At 38.5% G+C, this 27272-nt stretch overlaps 1 protein-coding gene across 4 annotated transcripts in view; it reads right to left on the reverse strand.

The window, feature by feature from the left end:
- LOC126236343 (protein brunelleschi) overlaps positions 1–27272 on the reverse strand; it is a 253243-nt gene that overhangs the window by 125049 nt on the left and 100922 nt on the right. For all 4 annotated transcript variants that reach the window (XM_049945571.1, XM_049945572.1, XM_049945574.1 and 1 more), the window contains 3 exons: positions 26838–27036; positions 3279–3552; positions 2667–2809 (listed from right to left, as the gene is read on the reverse strand). In XM_049945571.1, coding sequence (XP_049801528.1) covers positions 2667–2809; positions 3279–3552; positions 26838–27036 — 616 coding nt within the window. The remainder of the gene's footprint in view (positions 1–2666; positions 2810–3278; positions 3553–26837; positions 27037–27272) is intronic.

Consider the following 27272-nt stretch of genomic DNA (forward strand, 5'->3'; position numbering starts at 1 on the left):
TTCTGATAATACTGGACAGTTGAATTCTTTCTCTAGTGGTCCATTTATTTTCTTCATATTATTCACCTCACATTTCCCCATTATTCTTGTCATTCGTTGGGGTCCATTTCCTTTACGTTGTGACAAGTAACTAATCATATGCTGAAATGAAAGTCTTATGCATTTCAGTAGTCATATCATTGTCAATTTAATCTTTGGCCCCTAAAAACATACACACAGTCCCTGTCTGTAGAACATCATTTAACTCCTTTCAAAGATCCAGAAACTTTTTCGAAAACTTTGTCAACATAAGAGTGGAGATATTTTCAAAGGATTGGCTTCACTCTTGATGAGTATATGTGAATTTTGGCGAACTTGAATGTGTTACTCACTCCACCATAAATTTTGCATTTGTTTTCTAAGGAAGACCACCTATCCAGTCTGACTTTGCAGGCTGGGTAGTAGTAATCTCTGGTGGTTTTCTCTTGCATCAGAAGTATGAGCAGTAACAATCATTCAGTTCCAAGAGGAACTAAGGAAAGAAACCTCTCACACAGATCTCTCTTTAGTTAGGAAAGGCTCATGCAAGTTAAATGCAGCAGGTACCTTGTAAGTTGTCCATTAATTACTATTATGTCTCAACAGCCATCCATCCCACCAGCAAATAGTGCACCTTGAAGATAAAAGATTTTTACCATCCTTTTAAACTGGGCAGTTAAGATGCTTTGCTTTCTAAATCACACAACACACCATCACCAAGCCTTGTTATTGCTGAAGCATGTCCAGAGGTTGTGAACCTTGAGTGTAACTTTCACACACTGCCATTGCTGACTTGACCCATGGGGGCAACCAGAAGTTAGCATTTCAGTGTGGAAAGGAAAATAGAATTACAAATACTCCAGACCATACACCCACCAATCATGTGATCACAAAAGAGCTTTGAGGCTCCTGGGAGTATTAATTACCTTGCAAAGAAGGGAGGGAGGTGAAACAGAAAAATCTGATAAGCAGCCTGCTCTGACAATGCGATTTGGAGTATGAATTGTTGGAATGTCCATCCTAATTCACCAGATTTAGTACACTCTGACTTCCATTTACTCTCACTTGAACAAATTTTGTGGTTTGAAAATGTTTTGAGTCCAAAGAAGAAGTTACGGCAGGTGTAGATCAGTATTTTGAAGACCTTTCAAAATCTCAATGCAGGGATGACTCTCATGATTGAAAAAATGTTGTACAAAAGAAGATTCAATTAAATTTAAAAAAGTTCAGTTTTAACCTATGTAGCACAGTCTTTCACTGCCAGCTCAACAAGTTTTCAATGTGTTCTTATAATTTTTAATATAGACCTGTGTTTTGCAGCTATTACAGGTTACCATCTTTCACAAAGACACTAACAAACTCTTGCTTTAGTTAGGGGGAGTGCTCCAGAGATGCTTTGTTGGTTATCATTTAAAATTTCTGTTTTGCTGGATAACCTTAGGCATCTATTGGGTGCCACTGCTCCACATTTCTGATGGAATTTGTAATTGACAGTATACCTCATTCCTTGAGAGTGAGTATTTACAACTACTCATAACATGGACTTTTGTACTGTTGGCTGTTCAGTGCTGGCAATTTTCTTATTACAGAATGCTTCTACATTTTCATTTTATGGCAGAGAGTTGCCAGCTAGTAGAGTAGGTAGTTCAGAAGAATACTTCTGAGAGTTGAGGTGGGGAAACAATTCTTCTCAGTCCCTTCCACCTCACAGCACGTAATCTTTTATATTATTGGCTATCTGAAAAATATTGCCCATCTACTGTAGTAGTTTTCAATGTCAGCCTTATTAGTTTCACTGTTCATCATTTATGGCCTACGTTTTTCTTTTATTTTTATGTACAACAAAGGAGAACATTCTTGTGAAGTGTATGCAGGCATCACATCTCCTTGTAGGCAAGAACTGGCTGAGTGAGCCCAAGTACAAGTAATGATGTAAAAGAAAAATATGAAACATGCGGTATCAGAAAAAATGCATTTCAGTAGGAGCATATATAGCACCAGTGCTGAAACTTCCTGGAAGATTAAAACTGTGTGACGAAGAGGAATTGGAACATAAAACTTTTTGCCCATGGAAAGTAGGAAAAGAAGTTACTGGCAGAAGTAAAGCTGTGGAGTAGGTTGTGAGTTGTGCTTGGATAGGTCAGACAATAAAGCACTTGCCACAAAAGGCATAGGTCAGAGATTCGAACCCCAGTCTTGGACACAGTTTTAATCTGCCAGGATGCTACAAATCAGCACATACTCAGGTTACAAAGTGAAAATTCAGTCTGGGGACACCGGTATTAATAAACTATGTATGCAACAAAAACTGAAATCACATACACAATACTGAAGAATCGGACCGATGGTATTTAGGAAATATAAGAACACTGAAGAGGTGAGATTATTAAATACTCTTAAATTTACAATGCTTGAACAGGGGAAAAATATTAGCAATGTCAGAAGGCTTGCAAGCAAGCAAGCAAGCAAGCAAGCAAGCAAGCAAACAGGTGTTAAGTTTTAAATATTCACAGTCTTTATAGCCATTCTTTCTCATTGCCCAGACAGAATTTTTATATGAACACAAATGATACTTGATCAGTATGCCAAAAGATATTCATTAATGATTGGAAAACTGACAGTACAAACTTGTCATGAAATTAACTCACCCATTTTAGAACTTGATGATGTACTTTTCCTGTCTAGTGAACCAAAGTGAATTGGTGTAAATAGAAATGGGCCTGAATCCTCTTTCAGTTTTTCTATTTTCTGTGGTCGAAGATGTGGTACTAAATTTTGAAGAGTGAAACACCTATAAAATGAAATACCGTCTACTATATATATTACTAAGAACTGCTCACACTGTCAAAATTGAGACATACTGAAAAGTAGCCTGGAAATTATTTGCATAGATACATATAAATCAGTATAACTTTAAAATAATTTTCACATAACGTATTCCTAATATACCATCACATACAATAAAAACCTTGCTAGATATGAGTTGCAGAACAAATGTCAAATGAGGGGAAGGAACTGGAGAAAGAATAGGAATTAGGGATGAGCTTTCAGGGCGAGAGGTAGGAACAGATGATGTAATGCAGGGCGAGGGGCAGAAACTGGACACATGTGTGCAGGAGAATAGGTGAGAAGTGGGGGCAAGAGGCAGGAAGTGGGGGCAAGGGGCACGAAATTACATGCCATCTGTATTAGACAGTAATTTTTCATGTATAAAACTCAAGACAAAACTTTCAATATTACTTGAATTATTGTCAACTTACTTCAACTGTGGTAGATGAGTAAGATTCGCTGGTGGTACTACAGTCCCAGAGTCAAGAACAAGTGGTACTGGTGCTCCTTCACACTGTGCTGCCAATGCTTGTAACTGCAGAGCGAGGTCCTTACATTCTGCTTGAGACAATGCACCCCAGAGAGCTTGGAGGAGGAATGTAGTGTGCCTTGTTGCTAATGCTGAATGGCCCATACGTCGAGCAGCTACAACCAGTTCCTGCACAAGTTGAACTTGGAGAACTGGCCATCCGTGCACACTGCCATCTATAAATACATAGCATTAGTGTACTGCCAAGACACATTCCAGCTACGATACATGGAAACAAAAAGTTTCATCCCCAGAAAATAACGTTCAGCCAATGAAAGAACAATACTCTGAATAAGGCTAGAATAATTCTCTACAGGTATGCCTCTTTTGTAGAACAGTACAAAATAACAAACATGTTCTGATTTCTACATTGGTACGATTAACACCAAGTTATCAGTTACGATGCAAGGGCATAGACAGAGGGTGTATATTGGCAGTACTCAATATCCTCTTTCAAAGCATGCTCTACAGCATGGCAATAGTGACCTCTGTGAATGTTTCACATGTGCCATGTGGATTCTCTTCCCTGACACCAATTTCTCACAACCTCACAGTTTGGAACTATCGTTACAACAGGTGCTTGGTTTTCGCCATTCATTTGACAAACTTATGTTAATTTTTGTGGTCTCAGCATTTCTTGTCAGTAAGCATTCCTTTTCTGCACTCCCATTTATTTTTCTATATCTTTTATTTTCCAACTGATCTACCCCCACCACCACCACCATACATTTGTCTACCACACACTTAGCTTTCTGTTCTTGTTGTCTTTTGCATGATTTTTCCAGTAAAGTCTGTCTTGCTTATTACCTTGTCTTCCACCTTTAAGCTCCAAGGTTTTCAAATCTAATCTGGTGCACATACCAACAATTGGCTTTCCGCTCTCGTCCCATCTGGTAAGTCTCCCCCAATTCCGAGTTCTCAGCGACTCTTTAATAATCCTCCCCTTTTCCTAAAACTCATCACAGTCTTTTTCCTTCATCCGTCTTCCTTTCCGTTCAAGGGTTCTGTCAGAAGGAAAAGCCACTGGCTCCAAACATTTACACATTTCCCTATCCTTTAAGCATTTTTCTCTCCTGTTGCTACTCAGTGAGCAGATTTTTTACCTATCCAATAATATTAAGTCATGAAAAATTAGTACCTAATGTACACAAGATTTTGCAAACAAATGGAAACACTGACCCCAAATACACAAACTTCATCTACAAGTTTGCAAAGTTCTTGCTTTGCTCTCGTACATATGCTTGTAAGAGTTATGCTGGTGTTCCATAAATACCCAAAGCATCCATCCCTTCCAAGTTCATGCACATATCTTTTTGAAGTTCAAAAATAAATATTGATTCTGTACTGGACCAGGTCAATGGCCATTTTCATCACGAACTGAAATACATGTCACACAAACTATTTCATGACACACAAACTATAGCAGTACCTGACACATACAAATACTTGGAGTACCTGACAAAAAGACTTTTTTATTACAGAAATTTAGTAAACAAATAGTAAAGCATTAGTTTACATATGCAATCAATACCATTTATTGTCATGTCGTTTTTATGACATACTGGATATAATAGAGAAATCTAATGGTCCCGTCTATATCACGTGTAAACGCTATACTTAAAAAATTGCTTAGTACTTCATTTATTACGGCTTAACATATAAAACGACATTTTTTATTATATTTTTGGAGAAATATATTTGATATAATGTCCAATTTTCATTTTTGTTTGTTATGTATTTGGGGATTACTAACAACAATGTAATGCTTATTTTCAAACTATTGTTTTCCACAGATTGTTGTCTTCAATTCAGGCATTAAAACAAATGCATCATCAAATACAAAATGCATACACACATCTTAAATGTGAAAAACAAACAAAGATAACTGATTACCTTAAGCAGAACAGTATGTTACTGCATTGCATTTTAATGTTAAAGCACTTAGTTAAAAAACTTAACAACCCTGTCTTTGCTGCAACTGAAGAAAATTAGTAAATTAAATTCCAGTATGAGTTATTTTTTCAAAGTGCAGAAGTGGAATAGCAGTGTACTCACTAATGATGTTTTGTGGTTATATGTGTGAGATATTTTCTGTGTACTACAGTAGGTACAGTACATTACATTTGTACAACATTTTAATGAGAAATGTATCAGAAAGTGTAGGCCTTCATGTAATGCATGTATAGAATACTGTCTTTTCATTTCATCATTGTTGCTATAAGCCACTTACAGTAAGTTTTAAACATGCCAACATTTTATTTCATTTATTATCCAAGACCATGTTTGACATTACCGAACAATTTACACTGCTGCTACTTCTTCCTTCCTTTTACATTTTGCTGGCATTTTATTGTTGTATGTACTACATAAACATAAGAAAACTCCCTCACTGTCCACAAATACTGAACTCTAAATACTACATGCGTTCTGTATTCCTGCTACTTTTAGAAGTGTTAACTCTATGGCAGTCTAAGATTTACTGATATGAAATCTTTATTAAAAAAAAAAAAAAAAAAAAAAAGTTTTTGTAACTATCGGCTAAACCGCTGGTCCCTTCAACATCGTTATGACTGGTTTCAACTGTATTCAAAGATAAAAATTTATGTTCAAATGATGACGCTAACAGAAAAATCATTAAATTAATTATTATTAAAATGTATGCTTATTTTTCATATTTTGGTTTAATTCAAAACTGCAATTACATTTGAAATTATTGTCATAATTGTTATTTGCATAATTTATTCTGGATAATAATTTGAAAGCATTTGTAAAATAAAAAGTTGATCAAATATAAATTTCACTGCATGAAAAAATTGGTGCTCTTGAGATCACTGTCCTGCAGGTTTCTGTATCTCTGGTCTCCTTGACCAAACATGTTTTTGGCATGTGTTAGTAGTAGACAGGAATCTGTTCTTTTGCAAGCTGAAGATGGTGTATGTACTTGGTGGGTACAGTTGTTGGCATATACTGTCATGCTGAATGATTGTAATTTCATCATTGTGGCAATAAAAAGAAATATTACAGTTTCACCATGCTGTGTTCTCATCTGAAATGCAAAAATTGCATCATACTTACTAGACATAAATTACTGTATTATCACAAAGAGCCACTTTTTCAGCCAGCCAAATTTTCTTTAAGCAGCCACAAAAAATAGATATGATTAAATATTGTGCGATATTCCTTCTCAGACATTTCTTAGCTGCACTATACTGTTGTTGTCATAGCTAAAACATGTACCTGATTTGACATTTTTCAAATTATAAGTTCTTACCAATTTTTCACAACAACAGAGGGGAGCATGGTTGCAAATCTCTCATATCTATTTGCAACATGTCCTCACTTCAAATTTAGCAAAGAATCTTTCACATCTTCTCAAATTATTTTCTGTTTACATTACACAATTATCTTTTCCATCTTGTCACATTTTCTGTTTCCATTACAAATTAAATCTTTCATTGTTTGAAGTTCTTTGACTACGCAGACGCATGTCCATAAAGCTCTCACTAAGACAAGTGATTAATATTTAAATAAGAGCTAATTTAGTTAGTATTGCAGTGTAGACTAGTACATTTACTACTTCTCTAGGCTATCTATTGACGGTTTCACTTTTCTGAGCATATTTTGTAAAGGCTGTTACTTGTTTGTTTTGTTTACATTTTAGGCGTAAATTTCATGTGAGTGTAGATATTTATTTTTGACTGGATCATTTTTTCTGCCACCATCCTCATCCCTAGCCAGAACCCAGTCCCATATAGTGTTCTTGCGTTGTTGCTTGGCTCATAGAATCCCCCCGAATGGCCTTACCATCAAATTACCCGTCTCTGGCTGCCACCCCTCCTTCCACAATGACCCCCATCTGTTCAGATGGCGCCAATCTTTAGCCCTCACCAACACAGCCCTGCAAAACCATATCAACCAAGTACAAACCTCCTTGCAGTACCTTCTCTCAATCCAGAAACTTTTTCTGCTATGCAATCCCAAATTCCTGGAACCCATAACACACATTTAAACTCTTGCCCTGCATGAACTTGAGCAACATGCACAATGCCACCTCAAATGATCTCCCACCAGCATGCAGAATCCAGGACCTGATGAGACCCATATAACAGTAATGAACCTTTCCTCCAGAAGCCTTAGCCCCACAAAAATATCACCCCTTTCCAAAGGCTTCACCTTTTGCCCCACTCTCAAATTCAATCACGCAGTACTTGTTAAAGACCTCTCCTTCTCCCTGTCCCTACAGTGGAAACATTTTTTCGCCACCAAAGACCAATATTGAACCCTGCCTAACTCAGTTCACTCCTCAATCCAACTATGGTCTGCCCCCATATCACACTGTTAAGTTCCCAGAATTTCTTAACCTCGAACCTTGCCTCATCATCATTCCCCAAATCCCTCAACATGCAAACTAGCCTTACATCTGCAGAAAGAACCACAGTCCACCATCTAAAAACTGATCCACCACTGTTGTTTCGAACCGCAAGGATTATCGGAGGAACAACTCTGCCAGCTGTCAGATACATCAAATACAAACCTTGCACAATGACCCAATTCCAGAAATCCAGCAGGATCTACAGTCACTCTTCAAATCCTTAGGCTCATGCCAGAACCTTTCCCCAGAGTCTGTACCTCTAGTCACCCCTACCCCTCCCTGCAATCCTACCTTCTGCATGCTTCCATAAATCTAACCACCCAGGATGCCCCTATGTTGCTGGTTACTGTGCCCCCACTGAAATAATCTTTGCTCTCAAAGACCACCACCACCTACCTCTTACCTGGAACCTACCCTCCTACATAAAATATATCAACCATTTCCTTCACCAACTCTCCACAGTTCCTATCCCTTTACCACACAATTCCCTGCTTTTAACTATTAATGCCACCTCCCTTTACACTAACATTCCTAATGCCCATGGCCTTACTGCTATTGAACACTACCTTTCCCAATGTCCGACGGATTCCAGACCAACAATCTCCTTCCTACTTGCCACGACCAAACATATCCTCACCCACAATTACTTCTCCTTTGAAGGCATTACCTACAAACAAATCCGGCATACAGCTATGGGCACCCGCAAGGCACCATCCTACGCCAACCTTTTCGTGGGCCATCTAGAGGAATCCTTCCTAAACACCTAGAGTCCTAAACCCCTCACCTGGTTCAGATTCACTGATGACGTCTTTGCGATCTGGATCGATGATGAGGACACCCTATCCACATTCCTCCAGAAACTCAACAAATTCTCCCCCCATTTGCTTCACCTGATTCAATTCAACCTAACAAGCCACCTTCCTAGATGTTGACCTCCACCTCAAAGATGGCTACATCAGTATCTCCATCCATATCAAACCTACTAACCACCAGCAATACCTCCGTTCTGACAGCTGCCACCCGTTACATACCAAGAAGTCCCTTCCATACAGCCTAGTCACTTGTGGTCATCACATATGCAGTGACGAGTGGTCCCTCTCGAAATGTACCAAGGGTGTCACTGAAGCCTTCACAGACATAATTATCCTCCCAACCTTGTATAAAAACATATCTCCCATGCCTTATCTATCCAGTCTCCCACCACCTCCCAAAGTCCTGTAATTCAGCCACAGGGGAACATTGCCCTTGTAACTCAGTACCACCCAGGACTGGAGCAACTGAATTATGTACTCCACCAGGGTTTCAACTACCTCTCGTTATGCCCTGAAATGAGAAACGTCCTGCCCACTATCCTTCCCACCTCTCCCACAGTGGTATTCTGCCATCCACTGAAACTCTGCAATACACTCATCCATCCTTAGACAACCCCTGCTCCCAATCCCTTACCTCATGGCTCATATCCCTGCGAGAGACTTAGATGCGAGACCTGTCCCATACATTCTCGCACCACCAGCTGCTCCAGTCCGGTCACTAACATCACTATACCATCAAAGGCAGGGCTACCTGTGAAACCAGTCATGCGGTCTACAAGCTAAGCTGCAACCACAGTGCTGCATTCTATGTAGGCATGACAACAAACAAGCTGTCTGCTCACATGAATGGCCACCGACAAACTGTGGCCAAGAAACAAGTAGACCACCCTGTTGCTGAATGCGCTGCCAAACATGATACCTCTCATCTCAATGACTGCTTCACAGATTGTACCATATGGATCTTACCCACCAACACCAGCTTTTCTGAATTGCGCAGGTGGGAAGTTTCCCTGCAATACATCCTATGTTCCCATAATCCTCCTGACCTCAACCTTCATTAATCACTGTTCTCATCCAACCAGCCCCTTCCCTGTTCCCATTCCAGCACCGAACAGCTGTCATTCCACCATCACACCCAGTCTTTTTACTTCTCTCCTTTTCTGCTCCTCCAGCCCAGCCCAGCCCAGCCCAGCCCAGCACAGCACAGCCCAGCCCAGCCCAGCCCAGCCCACCTCACCCCACCCCCCTTTCCTCCTCACCTCTGCCCTTTGTCTAACCTGCAGCACAACACCGTCCACCAACCCTGCAATAATATCCCTCCCACATCCCGCTCCAGCCTCCCCCTTACCACCACCAGTTGCCACCCCCATCATGCATTGGTGCTGCTGCTCGCAGTATGGTTTCAGTTGCCTGAGACTGCAGTCATATGTGTGAGTTCATTGTGTGTTTGTGGCAGTCTTTCTGTTATGCCTATTTGCAACTCAGCATCTCTGCTATATGGCGAGTGGCAACTTTCCTTTTCATAATATTGATTGACTAGACTTAGCGGTTCAAAGTTAAATTACTTCGAGTGTGTTATATAGAGTATAGGTAGTTCATTAAAACTTTCAAACATAGGTTTAAAAGTATTCTTACATTAGCGCTTAGTTACATATTAGTACAGGTTACGAAACTTCTGTGTTCTTGTGCCAAGTTATTCTCTGCCTTTGTGTGAATTTTTCTACCAAACCACGTGTAACAAATGTGGTGGTTGCCATAGAAATCTGAAGCAGAGGGTGTTCGTGAAGACTGTAGGTTATGATTGCATTGGGGCAAATGTAGCTGTGAGGAAACAGGGTAGATAATGAGGCTCTTTCATGGCAATGTAGGTTATGTAAGGAGGACAGAAAATTCGCTGAACAGGAGGCAATAATTTGTGTCCTTAAGACTGAATTAAAAAACACAAATTTGGAATTATGTTGGCTAAGGGGGGAAAGAGAGACAGTTTGCTCAGAAAAGGTAGTAAAGCAAAGGGCGGAAAAGGGAAACTGTTGTAAACTTTCAAAATTCAGTTAGTACATCAGTTTGGTTTGCTATCTGAAGTAGTGTAGGAAGGGCATCATCCAGATGCAGTTGAATGTAGGTCGAGGTAGAATATTAGCTTAAAGAAAAAAAGACAGTTTGGGACCAAATCAGAATAGGAAAATATGAATTTTGGTTCTAGATAGCAGTCATGGGAGGGCTGTAGGCCAGCAGCTTCGGGGGAAATTAGGAGCAGGGCACTAGGTCACAAGTTTTGTGAAACCAAGTGCTAGCCTTAGCCAGGTGACAGAAAAATTAGGTCAGCTATGCAGGGACTTTGAGAACGAAGATCAGATAATTATAGTTGGTGGAGCAGGAAACAGCTTGTCTACGAATCCTAGATATAGTATTAGGAGAGACCTGGATAAAATAGAGCAGAAACTGGGCACACAAATGGGGGGTTTATGGAAGTCTTTCAGCACCATGCTCTACCCTCGATAAACACTGCTGTAAGGTATGTTGACACTGAGCTGAACAGGATGCTCCAGATGTTGGCAAAATCTCACTTAAGTGTTGTTCCAGTTGATGCTATTGGTAGGTGAGGATACACTACACGCAGCCTGCACCTAAGGAGGAAGGGGAAAATTCACTTAGCTTCTCTATTAGCAGGTACTGTAAAAAGGTGTGTGTGTGGGGGTGGGGGGTGGGGGGGGGGGCAGTCACATATGGGATGGTACCTCTTGTTAACAGGCAGACAGGCTTTTTAGGTTAAAGCCAAAGCCCAGCCAGACAACAACCAAGAAAAATAGAATAAAAGAAGCTTCAAGTACAGTAAATAGGGATAAAGCTAAGGGCAGTATCAACTTTTTTTGTCAAAATATCGGGGAATAAAAAATAAAATAGGTGAGCTGTTAGTGTGTTTAGATGATCTCAAAAATAAAAACAGAGATTGATATACTCTGTCTGTCTATCTGAACACTGTGTAACTGGGGATGGAAAGTGTCAGTATAAATGGGTATAATTTAGCATGTTACACTTGCAGATTTAGTATGGATAAAGGAGGAGTTGCCATTTACACAAAACAAGGGTATAACTACAACACTGTAGAAGTAATCAAGTTTTGTGGCAATCAGCACTTTGAAGTTTGCACAGGTGAACCAAGGCTAGATAATAGTGCTGATATTAGCAACAATGTACAGCTGCCCATTAGGAGATTGGGAGTTTGGGTTCCTATTATGCTGTCTGCCAGACAAAAAGAAAAATTTATGCATCTGTGGTGATTTCAACGTAAACTTTCTAAGCAATTCTGATAGAAAAAGTAAACTAAAAGTGTTATCTGTAAATGTAGGCTTCCACCGCCGTTGTTACAGTCAATAAAATTCTTTTGGGTTTGAGGCCGCACTGTCATCTGTAAAATTCCGATGTTTCGGCAACTGTTGCAAGGCGCCTTCCTCAGGGTGTATTGATAACTGCTGAATGAGCACTAGTTTGGATACTTATATACTATGGAGGAGTGCTCTCAACTAAGAGAACCTACAGGATCAGTGATGAACACAACATGCAAGCTGAACTACAGAAACTCAGCTCCATTTTTGGAGCTAATGGCTATGACATGAGGATGATACACAAAACCATCTCGCCAAAGGAGGAGGGCAACAGGGAAATGCAGAACAAAGCACAGAATACTGTCATTCTACCATATGCACAAGGGGTTACTGAACGTCTGGGTAAAATTCTCCGTTGGGCAGGCATTAAGGCGATTTTTCGTAGCAGCAACAAAATAAAAGACATTCTGGGCTAGATGAAATATACAATCGACAAATTTCACGCCGCCAGAGTTTATGAAATCGGGTGCAAATGTGGACTGGTGAAACTGGTCGTCCAATAAGCATGAGGTGAACTGAACATGAGAGATATATCCGTCTCAAACAATACCACAAATCAACAGTGGCAGAACATCAGGAACAGTGCAGGATGAAGATCGAATTTTGAGAGGCCCGTGTACTAGCAAAATAGTCATTTAGTTTGGGGAGGAAGATTAGAGTGGTTACAGAAATAGCCAAGTGACCCGACAATACGAATAGATAAGACTGGTACCGACTTCCAGCGTCCTGGTTGCCAGCTGTGATAGCTTTGTGGAAGGACAGCTCTCGCAGAGCAACAGCGGTGGTGGGTACACAGAGTGCTGACGCGGCCTAGTCAATAGCAGGCAGCTACACTGTAGTTGCCGCTTAGTCTCCTATTTGCCGATTTCCACCAATGGCAAGCAGTAAAGGAAATTCCAATGGAAAATGCCCGTTTCCGCCAATGACAACATGCAATGCAAAGACCAATAAAATTAACTCCTAATAACCTTCCTCCTCACGCTTACATCCAATGACAACACTCCTCCATAGTACATCGAAATTTTACAGATGACATTGTGGCCTCAAACCCAGAAGAATTTTATTGACTAGGAGCGTTGTCAATGACATATAACATAGAATCAGTAATCAATTTCCCTACACGTATAGCTCAAGACAGTAGCACTGTAATAGATAATGTATTTGTACAGCAATATGATGTAAAACTACCACATGCTTTCCCTGTGATAAATGGATTATCAGATCATGATGCACAGTTTATTAACTTATGAAACCTTGCAGGGTGTACAGTTCAGAAACCATTAAGTAAAAGTGTAAAGTTGCTCAACCTGGTATCTATACTGCACTTCAGAGAAAGTATAAGAAATGTTAATTGAAGAGATGTACACTATGTGATCAAAAGTATCCAGACATCCCCAAAAACATATGTTTTTCATACTAGGTGCATTGTGCTGCCAGCTACTGCCAGGTATTGCACATTAGCAACCTCAGTAGTCATTATACATCGTGAGAGAGCAGAATAGGGTGCTCCGCGGAACTCACGGACTTCAAATGTGGTCAGGTGATTGAGTGTCACTTGTGTCATATGTCTATGCATGAGATTTCCACACTCCTGAACATCACTACGTCCACTGTTTCTGATGTACTAGTGAAGTGGAAATGTGAAGGGACATGTACAGCACAAAAGCGTACAGGCCGAACTCGTCTGTTCACTGACAGAGACCGCCAACTGTTGAAGAGCGCTGTAATATGTAATAGGCCGACACCTATCCAGACCATCACACAGGAATTCCAAACTGCATCAGGATCCACTGCAAGTACTATGACAGTTAGGCAGGAGGTGAGAAAACTTGGATTTCATGGTCCAGCAGCTGCTCATAAGCCACACATCATGCTTGTAAATGCCAAAAGATGCCTCGCTTGGTGTAAGGAGTGTAAACAATGGATGACTGAACAGTGGAAAAACGTTGTGTGGAGTGACCAATCACAGTATACAATATGGCGATCCAATTGCTGGGTGTGGGTATGGCAAATGCCCGGTGAACGTCATCAGCCAGCGTGTGTAGTGCCAACAGTAAAATTCGGAGGAGGTGGTGGTATGGTGTGGTCATGTTTTTCATGGAGGGCGCTTGTACCCCTTGTTGTTTTGCGTGGCACTATCACAGCACAGGCCTACATTGATGTTTTAAGCACCACCTTGTTTCCCACTGCTGAAGAGCAATTCAGGGATGGTGATCGCAGCTTTCTACACGATCAAGCACCTGTTCATAATGCACAGCCTGTGGCGGAGTGGTTACACGACAACAACATCCCTGTAATGGACTGGCCTGCACAGAGTCCTGACCTGAATCCTATATTACACCTTTAGGATGTTTTGGAATGCTGACTTTGTGCCAGGCCTCACCAACCGACATTGATACCTGTCCTCAGTGCAGCACTCCATGAAGAATGGGCTGCCATTCCCCATGAAACCTTCCAGCACCTAATAGAATGTATGCCTGCAAGAGTGGAAGTTGTCATCAAGGCTAAGGATGGGCCAACACCAAATTGAATTCCAGCATTACCGATGGAGGGCGCCACAAACTTTTAAGTCATTTTCAGCCAGGTGTCCAGATATTTTTGATTGCAGAGTATATAATGAGCCAAATGCCAATGATAAATGCAGCATATTTCTTTATAAATATATATCCCTTTTTGAACATTGATGCCCAAAAAAAATTACTAAATATAACAAGAAACAGTTTTCAAAGAAACCTTGGATTACCACAGGTATTAAAGTGTCTTCAGAAAGAAAAAGGAAACTATACAAGATAGCAAGAATTACTGAAGACCCAGAAGTAATTTTACACCATAAAAATTATTGTAACAAACTGAGAAAAGTAGTCAGAAAATCAAGAAATATGTATGTTAGAGATGAAATTATCAACTCAGGCAATAAAATCATGTCAGTATGGAGTGTTGTTGGAAGGGAGACAGGAAAAGTAACCACTGGGGTAAGTAGTATTACCATTAAAGAGATTGAGACCATCTTAACCAATAGTACACAAATAGCTAATGCTTTTAAATACCATTTCTTAAGTGAAGGTGTAAAAATTAGTGAGAATAGGTTAAAAGAAAACACAAAGCAGTATATGGAAAGGCAGTTTTGAGAAATCCTAGTCAGATTAAATTTCATCTAACAACCTATTGTTAAATAAGGAAAATCATTAAATTTTTGAAAAATAAATGTTCTTTTGGAGTAGATGACATTTGTAACAAGATATTAAAACAATGTGGAGCAGTTACAGATGATGTTCTGTGTCACATATGTAATGCATCACTAAGGTATTTTCACAGACAGGTTAAAATATGCAACTGTTAAGCCTCTCTACAAAAAAAAGGGGACACCACAGACATCAATAATTAGCGACCAGTATTCTTGCTTATAGCATTTTCATAAATCATGAGAAAGTAATGTACTCAAGAGTGGTTAGGCATCTCAACAGTAATTGGATACTTAGTAAATTACAGTTTGGGTTTCAAAAATGCTGTTCCACTGAGATAGGAATATACAAATTCATTGCCTACATAATAGCCTTTAAATAACAAAATGTCACCAATAGGAAGTTATTAACTTATCAAAGCATTTGATTGTGTAAACCATGAGATTATGTTACAGAAATTACAATTCTATGCTATAAATGGAACAGCATATGAATGGCTAAGTCAGATCTACAGAACAGGAAGCAAAGGTTTTTTTGTATGGTTTAAATAATTTAAGGAAGTTTGCCACTTCATCTAACAGGTGAAATTACATTAGGTGTTCCACAGGGATCGACCATGGGTCCCTTTCCGTTCTTGATACATGCGAATGACCTCTCTTCTTATCTGAAATAAGAAGCTAAACTGGCACTGTTTGTTTGCTGATGATACAAGTATCATTATTAATACAGTAAAAGAAACTCCAATGGAAAATGATACAAATACTGTCTTTGAAAAAGTTATTAATTGGTTTTCTGTAAATGGGCTTGCTCTGAACTTTGAAAAAGCACAGTACATTCAATTTTCTGCTGCAAGGAATACAGTTCCTTTAATAAATGTAACACATCAATGTAAGTCAGTAAACAGAGCAGTGAACACTAAGTTTTTAGGCATACATACAGATGAGAATCTTAATTGGAAAATTCGTATTTTGTATCTCCTAAAGTGACTAGGCTTAGCAACTTTTGTAATCAGAATAATTTCCAATTCTGATGATATAGAAATTAGTAAGCTAATATACGTTGCATACTTTCACTATCTGATGTCATACAGAATAATATTTTGGGGCAACTCAACACATAGGCAAAAAGTATTCACTGGTCAAAAAATGGTTAGAATAATGTGTGGGGCCCATAGTCGCACATCTTGTAGGCATCTGTGTACAAGACTAGGAAAGTACATTTACTCAAAAATAAAATGGACCAGTTTAAAAACAGTGAATTCAAGAGTATAATACCAGAACAAAGAAAGACTTACACTATACTCACACTATATTTGGCTGTAAAACTTTTAGATAAATTTCCAAATGAAGTAAAATGTCAGCAGACAGCAGTAATAGCTTCAAAAATAAATTGAAATCATATCTCCTTGACAACTCCTTCTAAACCATTTAAGGGAATGGGGTAGGCAATAAAAACTGTATCTATTCATGTGTGCATTTCTTATGCACTTGACACGTTCCACATCATAGCTGTTGCCATGGAACACCATATAACTAACTAACTAACTAATCTTTGCTTCCCTTGCTCTATGCTTTCTAAAGTAATTGATGGTCATTGACCAGCATTTACATATCCGTTTTGCAATTTGATATGTATCTTATCACGTATTTCCTTCCTCCATTAGTCTCTACCTTTTCAACATTTCTGGATAATTTAATCTCTCAGAGTGAATATTACCGAATTATCAATGTAATAAGTGATGGATGGTTGAAAAATAATAACATGAATTCTTTACAGAAGAACTGAAAAAGTGGCAGAAGTTGAACAGGGGGAGATCAGTTTGGATTCTGGAGAAATGTAGGCACACGCAAGGCAATACAGACCTAACAACTACTCTTAGAGGATATGTTAAGGAAAGGCAAACATACATTTATAGCATTTGTAAACTTAGAAAATCTAACGATGTTGACAGGAATAGTCTCTTTGAAATTCTGAAGGTAGCAGGGGTAATTTACAAGGAGAGAATGGCTATTTACAACTCTTGTGCAGAAATCAGGCAGCAATTATAAGAGTCGAGGGGCATCATCATAGATACGCAGTGGTTGAAAAGGGAGTGAAATGGGCTTGTGACCTACATACAATCTATACACTGAGGAAGCAGTAAAGAAAACAAAAGAAAAATATCAAAATTTGGAGAAGGGACTAAAGTTCAGGGAGAAGAAATGAAAACTTCAAGATTTGCCAATGACATGATAATTCTGTTGAGACGGCAAAGTACATGGAAGAGCAGTTGAATGGAATTGACAGTGTCTTGAAGGGAGCATGTGAGATGAAAATCAACCAAAGCAAAATATGGATATTCAGGTGATGCTGAGAAAGGTAGATTAGGAAATGAGATACTTAAAATTATAGATGTGGTGGTACTGAATAGAATTTGGGAGAAAAGAAATTGTGGCACAACCTGACTAGAAGAAGGGATTGGTCAGTTGGACACATTCAGAGACATCAAGAAATCACCAATTTAGTACTGGAGAGGAGTGTGGAAAGAAAAAAATTGTAGAGGGGGACGAAGAGAAGAATTCAGTAAACAGATCTTAAGGGATGTAAGCTGCAGTACTTATTTGGAGATGAAGAGGCTTGCACAGAATGTAGTAACATTTCAGACAGAAAAAAAAAAAAAAAAAAAAAAAAAAAAAAAAAAAAAAAAAACCACACACACACACACACAATATTTTCTTTCTTTATTAATTTTAGTATCTCATCTGTAATTGATGGCTGCCTTTTCATATTTATTATGCAAATCACATAATTGTGTGTAAAGTATGGTTTCTGCAAGACACTAGAAAAAGAATGAGGATCCTGCATGTATTATATTTAACTTTCACTGGCTGTCTGTTGTGTGATCTGTTAAGTGTCAAGACTACAAGATCGAAAGCCCACAGTTCCAACCCCAAGATTTCATCATCTACCTGTCCAGGTTTTGTTTTCCTGTCACTTATCGCCTTTTTCTTCTCCACAATGATTTGTTAATGTAACATGCACCATGTTGCACCATGATTTGGAGTCCAATTTAAACTGTAATTCTCACTAGGTGAATCAATTCAGTGGCAGAGGAAACCATACATCACACACAGACAGCATTACAGGTTGGTATCACACTTTGGGCAGAGTGGGAAAGGCATATTGAGAATGCTAAGGCAGAGCCCCAAAATGTACCTGCCTGGCCAAAATAGTTGCCTGTTGTTTCAAGCATTATATTGTTTCAGTAAAGGTAAGAGAGATGCTAGAATGGTGGCAAGTAGATACTAAAATTATTCTTGGTAACAAGTGTATTGAACTACTGCCACCACAAGGAGTCAACTTTCCTTTGTGTGTACAGGATGGAAGCTTGCATATGTACTTACATACTGTGAAACATCTTTAATATCAATGTGCCATACATTTTCCATATACTTTTAATTTAATGAAGATTAGTCTCCTAGGATGAATAAGACCTCTTGTGAATGCTGTTGATGCAAACTTGAAGTCAGTATTGTGGCAGAGCCACCTGACTGAGGACCATGAAAGGTAAGTAGAAGGAATCATCATAGAACTCAGCCTACAGGTATTCGTTCACATGTTGCAGTGTGCTAACTGACAAAGGGAGGGTCAGAATAACATCAAACATAGATGTCAGTCTCGCAAATGTAACAGTGGGACATCATCTGAAAGGTTGGAAGACAAAGTGGTATGATACCGAGTTATCACAGTATCAGGCACTATATAATCATTGGAAGGAACATCCAAGACACCACAGAAAATGTACGCATAAGGCCCAAATAGAACATCAAGGAGGATCACTGGGATGAACTGAGAAGAGTGTTTCATTGTCCTGGAAGCCCATCACTGGGTGATGATGTAGACTTTAAAGCACAAGAACTTACAGTGGACACACACAGGGCAATGAAAGTGTTGATACCTTTCAGATGGGGGTCCTTATAGAGGACTACCTTGAATCTGGACCAAGGCACTGAATAAATTAAGATGTGAAACAAGAAGAGCCCAGATGCAACAGCAGAGAATCATGACACAGACAGAAAGAATCTCTAGCTGTGACTGAACTCTTTCTGTTTAGCTCTATGGTGTTAGGTATTGTTTTCATCATATTTTTTGCATAAAATATTTATTATAATTGATTAGGTGCTCAGTTGAGCAATTTCCTATCTGTTGTCTTGTTTTCATTTGCCTCAAAATAAATGAAGAAAGTCAGACTTAATTTGTCTTCTTTTGGTAACTACAGAATAGAGCAGATGCAAAGAGAAGTATGCCCGTGTCTTTGCACCATACTTAATAAAATTTGTATATTCCAAAACAATGATGTGAATTACATCATTTCATTGAACTACTTAAACATTTTGTAAGATTTCAAGAAAATGAAAGAGAGAGAATATTATGCAGGCAATGCAGCTACAAGATTTCTGCCACCAGCCTCAGAAATAGTAGTAGGAAAAGATGTACGAAAGATTGCTATACCTACTTATACTAAGCGAATGCTTTTCGAAAATAACTTTAATTAGTATATAATATCTCATAACAAAATGGGCTATATTGGTCAGTTCCATTACATCAGGAAAGGAAACGACACCGGCCATATCAAAAGGTCATCATTTGGTCTTTGAGACCAGAAAATGGGCAGGCATTTGCTGGTTAAAGAAAGACAATCGAATGGAAGTAAGAAGGATACCTCAAACTGTGGTAAATACAGAAAGGTTAATCCAAGATCACATATTCCAACTGTGCCAGAATGAGTGGGACAGTTCAGGCACAAGAAGACAACAAACGAATTGCTCCCTAACACCAAGGAGGCACTAAAAATGAGATTTCTTCAGCAGCTGATACATTGCCTGACCAGTCATGCCCATATGCTATGTAGCTGTAAAAAATCAAAATGATAGTTGCACCTGCAGCAATTTGGGCACTCCAGAGAACATGTTGTGGGACTGTGCACTTTATGAATATGCAGCGAGTAATCGTCGCCAGGCATTAAGGATGCAGCATCCTAAAGCAATACTGAGGAACGAGACAACTTGATGAATCTTGGACAATATTGCAGCCACAGTATACAGGATAACTTCAAGAGATATTCAGCCACATGTCAGCATGCTGCATTCTGGCTAGACAATATATACTTCAGGTTGGTGCAAATGGTCACTGAAGTGTGGATTCTAAGATTTTACATTGGATCATGGAATTGTTTGTTACAGTGGAAATGCTGTTGACTTGCTGCCCTATACCCAAGGAATCCAGCAGACAGTGGCTGTTGACTGGGGTAGTATGAGGGCAAGTACAATAGTGGAAACAACCATTTGTAATTTAGATGCATTCTAATAAATGAAAAACTGAACAAAATGTATAATAATAGCAGTAGTATTAGTAGTTGGATAATTGGTTAATGGGTTTATAGTAGTTTTGTGGTGACAACAAAATAGTTTCAGTATTAGCATTTTTATTTTATTTTCTTTGTTTAAATTAGTAAGTACCACACACAAATAATTAATATATATATTTTTATTATTCACAAACAATGCGAGTTATATGGCATATGTTAGCTTCATGGACAGAAGGGTGTAATAATAAAGAATAAATGAATAAATAAATAAATTCCATGCAGTACTTGCCAGATATAAAAGGGATGATTCTTCTATTTCTCAATGTTGCCTGAACAGTTCAAAGACAAAATAAAAGATGTCTTCATTAACACGTTTTGAGTCAGTAATGTATAAAGTTGGACAGCAACAAGTATTTTATATTTGAGCATGGAGAGTTGCAAAGGTAAAAACAGTGCAACCTAATGTTTGATACAGTACTATGAGGACTGGTTTTTAAGTATGAAGTGGTCTGCCAAAGCAGAAGAAATATTTTATTTATGAATGTAACTTTTATAGGAAATTAAAATACGAACATTATTTTATTTTTCCACACAGTCATCATTAATTTCCAAATACTTGTTCAGTCACAGCACCAACTTTGGATACCGTCATCACAGAACTCTGCTGTCAGTTCATTTAACCTGTCAATTACATTTCCTTTCAACATGTCATCATTCTCCAATTGTTGACCACCAATAACTTCCTTAAGTTTTGGAAGAGACTTAAGTCTTAGGGTGCTAGATAAGGAGACAGTAATTCCAACTGAAATGTGTCCACCTGCAGCCCTGTCCTTTCTGCAACATTATCAGAGCAGTGTCATGAAGCAGAATTGTGCACCACTGAGGCCTGTCCAAACAAATGATGATAAACTACTTATGGACACCAACTTTCCTTTCTTTCAATCTGTTCATTACAAAGATGCAAACAGCAGTATGTCTTTTTTATACAGCACCATACCTTTTTTATTTGCTAATCCACTTCCTCTCCTCAAGACCTTTCAAAAATGTATCTCAATATACTATTCACATAACCATGAATTAATAAAATGTAACATGAAACTGACCGACTCTTCTGTATTACCACACAATGCAGGAACCTGAGGTAATGTAACTAGCCACTTGCTGGAGTTGACAGTAAACTAATGGAAACACAAGGAAAATGCACACTGACCAATATCGTTAGTTGAAGGATTGTGTAAGTACAATTTTCACTGATGTAGATAAGGTAAAAATGCAACTGATTTACAAAGAATGCAAGTTTGCAGCTCAGAAATGCTACACTGGTCAAATGTTTCCATGCTACTGTCATGAGCATCTACAAAAGTGAAATTATGAGTAAGAAATGAGGTGTTGGATGTCCACAAACTCTTTGCCTTTACAAATGTCTGCTTGTGTCTGTGTATGTGGAGATGGATATATGTGTGTGTGCGAGAGTGTATACCTGTCCTTTTTTCCCCCTAAGGTAAGTCTTTCCGCTCCCGGGATTGGAATGACTCCTTACCCTCTCCCTTAAAACCCACATCCTTTCGTCTTTCCCTCTCCTTCCCTCTTTCCTGATGAGGCAACAGTTTGTTGCGAAAGCTTGAATTTCGTGTGTATGTTTGTGTGTCTATCGACCTGCCAGTACTTTCGTTCGGTAAGTCACATCATCTGTGTTTTTAGATATATTTTTCCCACGTGATATATATATATCACGTGAAAATGGCAAAGAGGAAACAGACAGCTCTAAATGTACAGTTAAAGCTTAAGATTCTAGATGAAGTGGATCGTGGTACCAAGAAAACAGCAATTGCAGAGCAGTTTGGAATACCTAAACCTACTTTATCTATGATTATTAAGAATCAAGAAAAAATTATTAATGCTGTGGCATCAGGTTCTGGAAACAAATCTAAACGACTTCATACCACCAAGTATTAAAACATCGAGATGTTACTGCTAGAATGGTTCAATCGTATGCGTGCATGTATCATACCTTTAACTGGCCCTGTGATTCAGTCAAAAGCAAATGATCTTGCTAAAGATATGGGCATCGAAGAGTTCCGTTATTCTGCTGGTTGGTTGTATTGGTTCCAAAAGAGACATTCAATTTCATCTGTACAAATTTGTGGTAAAGCAAATAAAAGTTGATGAAGAAAGTGTGAACAGCTGGTTGCATGAATTCAACCGAGTGAGGGAAAAGTATGCCTCGTGTGATGTGTTCAACATGGATGAAACTGGATTTTTCTACAAGCTTTTTCCAAATCACACCCTGGGGATAAAAGGTGATAAGTGTCATGGTGGAGCACGAAGCAAACAACATGTGGCTGTTGTACTGTGCTGTAATGCTGATGGCAGTGAGAAGTTTCGTCCCTGAGTTATCGGTAAATCCGAGGAACTACATTGTTTTAAAAACATAAATATGGACACTTTACCTTGCATCTACTCTCACCACAAGAAAGCTTGGATCGATGGGACATCATTTTGCAAGTGGCTTCTTCGTTTCAACAGTCAAATGGTTGCTCAAAATAGACATGTTGTTCTTACATTGGACAGATGTACTGCCCATAACGTTCATGATCTGAACCTATCCAACATAAAGGTTCAGTTTTTTCCACCCAGCACCACTAGCCTCCTTCAGCCTTTGGACCAAGGCACAATCTCTCTCATAAAGAGAGCTTATCGCAAGCGACTTGAAAGAGCTGCAATTCGTGCTGCTTAAAACAATAGTGCAACCTCAAATTGGAATCTGCTTGATGCAATAAAGGCCATCACAGCAGCCTGGAACTCAGTATCGCCACATCATATAGGGAAGTGCTTTAACAGAGCTTGGAGACATAGCAAAACTGAAGATGTCCACGAGTTGTAAGATGCCATTTCACCTGAGGAATGGACAGTTCTGCAGGACTTTGTGAACCCTGGGATTAGTTTCGAAGAATTCATTAGTGGATGACGCTGTTGCCATATGTGCTTCTGTGGAAACGGATGTGCCAAAAGCTGTGAATGAGGTGCAAGAAGGGCCATCAGAAGAAAGTGAAGAGGAAGAGAATATAGATACCATTCCACCTACCCGTCAGGAGATGTTTACAGCCTTGGACTGTTTCGAACGGTTCACTTCAACATCTGACGTCACTGCTCAGTTTACGGACGTTATCATTACAATTAGTTGTGAAATTACAAAATATTATCGTTCCCATGAATGTCAGCGAACCATGACCGATTTCTTTCCACAAAAGTAACGTACATAATTCGTGAGTACTTGTAATTTTACAATCACTTTACAGTGTTGTAAGTCTACAATAACATGATTGATAGAGTAGTGTATTACACATCAGTGTACTGCTGTACATGTATACTTATTAAAATTTGTGTTTTTCACTTAACACAATTTTTTTTAACACAAACTCCTGATTTTTTGGTCCCTTCGGATTCGTGTTAACGAAGTTTTACTGTATTACATTATGGGTGACATTCACCTCAGCTTCCATGGGACCCGTGGTAATAACAGCTGCAGATGATGTGAAATTATTGGGGGCCACCTGCATCACTTCATGGCTGATAATTTCCCCATCACTGATTTCATCTCCCACCACGATAACTGCCGATGTCACAAGGCTACAGTGGTTGAAGGAGCACAACAGTGAACTCATATCTTGGAGACCAAATTTGCCTCATCTGAACATGACGGAATATATCTTTGGCACTATCAGGCATCAGATCCATGCCCACAAACCAATGGCTTGATATTTATGGGAATTGTGTAGCCTACGCACAGATATCTGGTGCCACACACCTCTGGAAACCCACCAGTCCTACTAGTTGAACCCACACACAATCTCTGCTCTATTGCATCAAAAGGTGGACTAACATGCTGTAAATCAGGTCATCTTAATGCTCATCAATGTAGAAGAGATATTAGTTCCAAATTTATTTGGCATCACTCAAATTTGCCACCCATTTTTCACAAAGCATGCTCATACTTAATTCTCCATGTAATATGTAACATCCTCTTTTCCTGACAGAGTTATAGGTTACTAACAGCTAGACATTGAGGAATGTAATGTCAGTTATACAGATAATGTAATAATAATTATAATTCAGTATACTTAATACAAGAAAAAATAAATGGGAGCACTATCTAACCAAAAAAGCACAAAACACCATATAAATTCCTAACAAATCATGTTAAGATCCACCATAGTCTTATCCACACTGTGGCTGGATAATAGTGAAATTATTTAGAGATTAAGTTAGAAAGTGAAACATCTGTGCAGAAACTCCTTTCTGACAATGCATTAACTGAATCTTGGGTAGTAGTCATTTAAAAGATAATTTTTTTCAACAACTGAACTACTGATTTATAAATTAAAGTATGGTGCTACAGGTTGCACTTATGACATCATCATTTGTGTTTGTAATGGAGTACAGTATATAGTGATGATGAAATAAAGATGTTTCCAGTTACTATAAGACAGATGACAACGAAATGTAACTACAAATGACAAAAAAACCATCTGGAAACATTACACTGAAAACCAACAATTTTTATTGCATGTAAAAAGTTGCTCAGTTGTAGATCATTTGGTAGATATCCTATTCCATAAGATTAAGTAATGGTATGCAAAATCAGAAAATATTATGATGCTAATTATCTCTTCATTGGTACCATTACATTAGCTAAGTATTCAATGAAAACAGTACAGGACGTTACCCATAAGCAAGTTAGATCTTCACTGGCATACAGAAAATGATGCAGAGTAAGATAAACACTATAAATTGTAATTTGCATCTTTTTTTGTATTCACTGTAATAGGCATGAGCTTTTGTTTGAGTGGTTGTAAAATAAACACATACATGAAAATTAATAGAAAGTCCTGGATGGAACAATACGTAAAAAAGGGAAAGGCAACCATTCACCTATAGCAGACTGATGTTTGGTGCAAACACAAATGTAACACAAAAACGTGTTCATAAGTTTTCAAGCTCTGGTTCTTTTCTAGCATAGAGTATATACACTCACACACACAACCACACTGACAACCAAATGCACACCACCATGCTCACAGCAGAAAAAACAAGTGAACACTGTGTTCCATTACGCACATCTACGTGCTACATGTCATTATGCTACAGGTGAGTTGTTGCCTTTCCCTTATTTTAAGTACATGGAAACTAAGATTAAAACAGTTGATGTTTAACATCACACCTCCAAGGGTGGGCCAGAATTTAATATAATCACAACAACCCCACATGTTTACAAGGGAGCTACTAACTGATAGAATGATTGGAGGTGTAGACCTATTCACAGTGTTACATCTACCAGTGACTACAGAGAGGATTAACCCAAATATCCTCACCTATCTTCTATTTCATCATGCTTCCCTCAATATTAGTGAAGTCACAAGATGTTTGCTTCTATTCTGAAAACATACACAATTTTTTGGCTTTAAGTGTTTTCTCATTTCTTGAATAATTAGTTGTAAATTTTCTACAGCTGCTAATGAAATAAGCTACTCCACCATTGTAACCTGCCGAGTTCTCACGCCTTTATTACATACTGTGTAACTCATTATCTCTGTCAGATTCTATACTGAATTTGCAGCTGAGTTAGCCCCTTTTCCCTATAATCTGTCCTAGATCCCTTGAACAAAAAAATCATGCCTAGTTCTTGGAAAAAGACACAGGTCACACCCATCTACAAGAAGGGTAGTAGAAGTGACCCACAAAACTGCAGTCCAATATCCTTGACATTGATTTGTTGTAGAATCTTAGAACATATTCTATGCTCAAACATAAAAACCACGCCTAGTTCTTGGAAAAAAGACACAGGTCACACCCATCTACAAGAAGGGTAGTAGAAGTGACCCACAAAACTACAGTCCAATATCCTTGACATTGATCTGTTGTAGAATCTTAGAACATATTCTATGCTCAAACATAATGAGGTGTCTTGAATAGAATGACCTCAATGCCAACCAGCATGAATTCTGAAAATATATATAATGCAAACCCAACTTCCACTTTTCTCACATGACATACTGAAAGCTTTGGATCAATGCAGTATTTTTTGATTTCCAAAAACCCTTTGATTCAGTAGCAGACCTATGCTAATTGTCCAAAATTTGATCTTATGGGGTATATTATTGAATCTCAGATAGTAGAGCACTTGCCCGCAATAGGCAAAGGTTCAAAATTTGAGTCATTATCCTGCACAAGTTTTAATCTCCCAGGAAGTTTCATATCAGCGCACACTCCGTTGCTGAGTGAAAATTTCATTCTGGATATCATTAATTGTTAATTGCTGATTATTTATATAAAATTATGCTAATTTACGATATTATTCTTACCTTTAGGGAAATCAGTAGGATCCAGACTAAGTTTGTGGCCAGATAACGCTTGCAACATTAAATGATAGCACTGAGACCAATTTGGTTGAGGATTCTGAGCAGATACGTATCTTGTTGCAGCTAACCTCTTGCAGAAAGCCGCTTTCCTGTGGAATCCTATCTGTGTGTACAACTCTGATAAATTTGTGAATCTCTGAATCTGAAAGAGAGAGCAAAATAAAGCTAATTATCAAGACACAAAAATCATATCATCTGTGATAACAAATAAGCGTAACAGCAATTAACGTAAAGGAAGGAGGTGAACTATTACCACCAAAATATTTTGACCACTGTGCTTTATTTTATGTAGTAGCTGAATCAGTTAATTGGATGAATATAGGAAATCCTTATACATAAAATATATAACTTAAAAGTGAAAGTGATAAATACATAGTA

Source organism: Schistocerca nitens, chromosome 2 (assembly GCF_023898315.1).
Source record: "Schistocerca nitens isolate TAMUIC-IGC-003100 chromosome 2, iqSchNite1.1, whole genome shotgun sequence".
Taxonomy (NCBI): Eukaryota; Metazoa; Arthropoda; class Insecta; order Orthoptera; family Acrididae; genus Schistocerca; species Schistocerca nitens.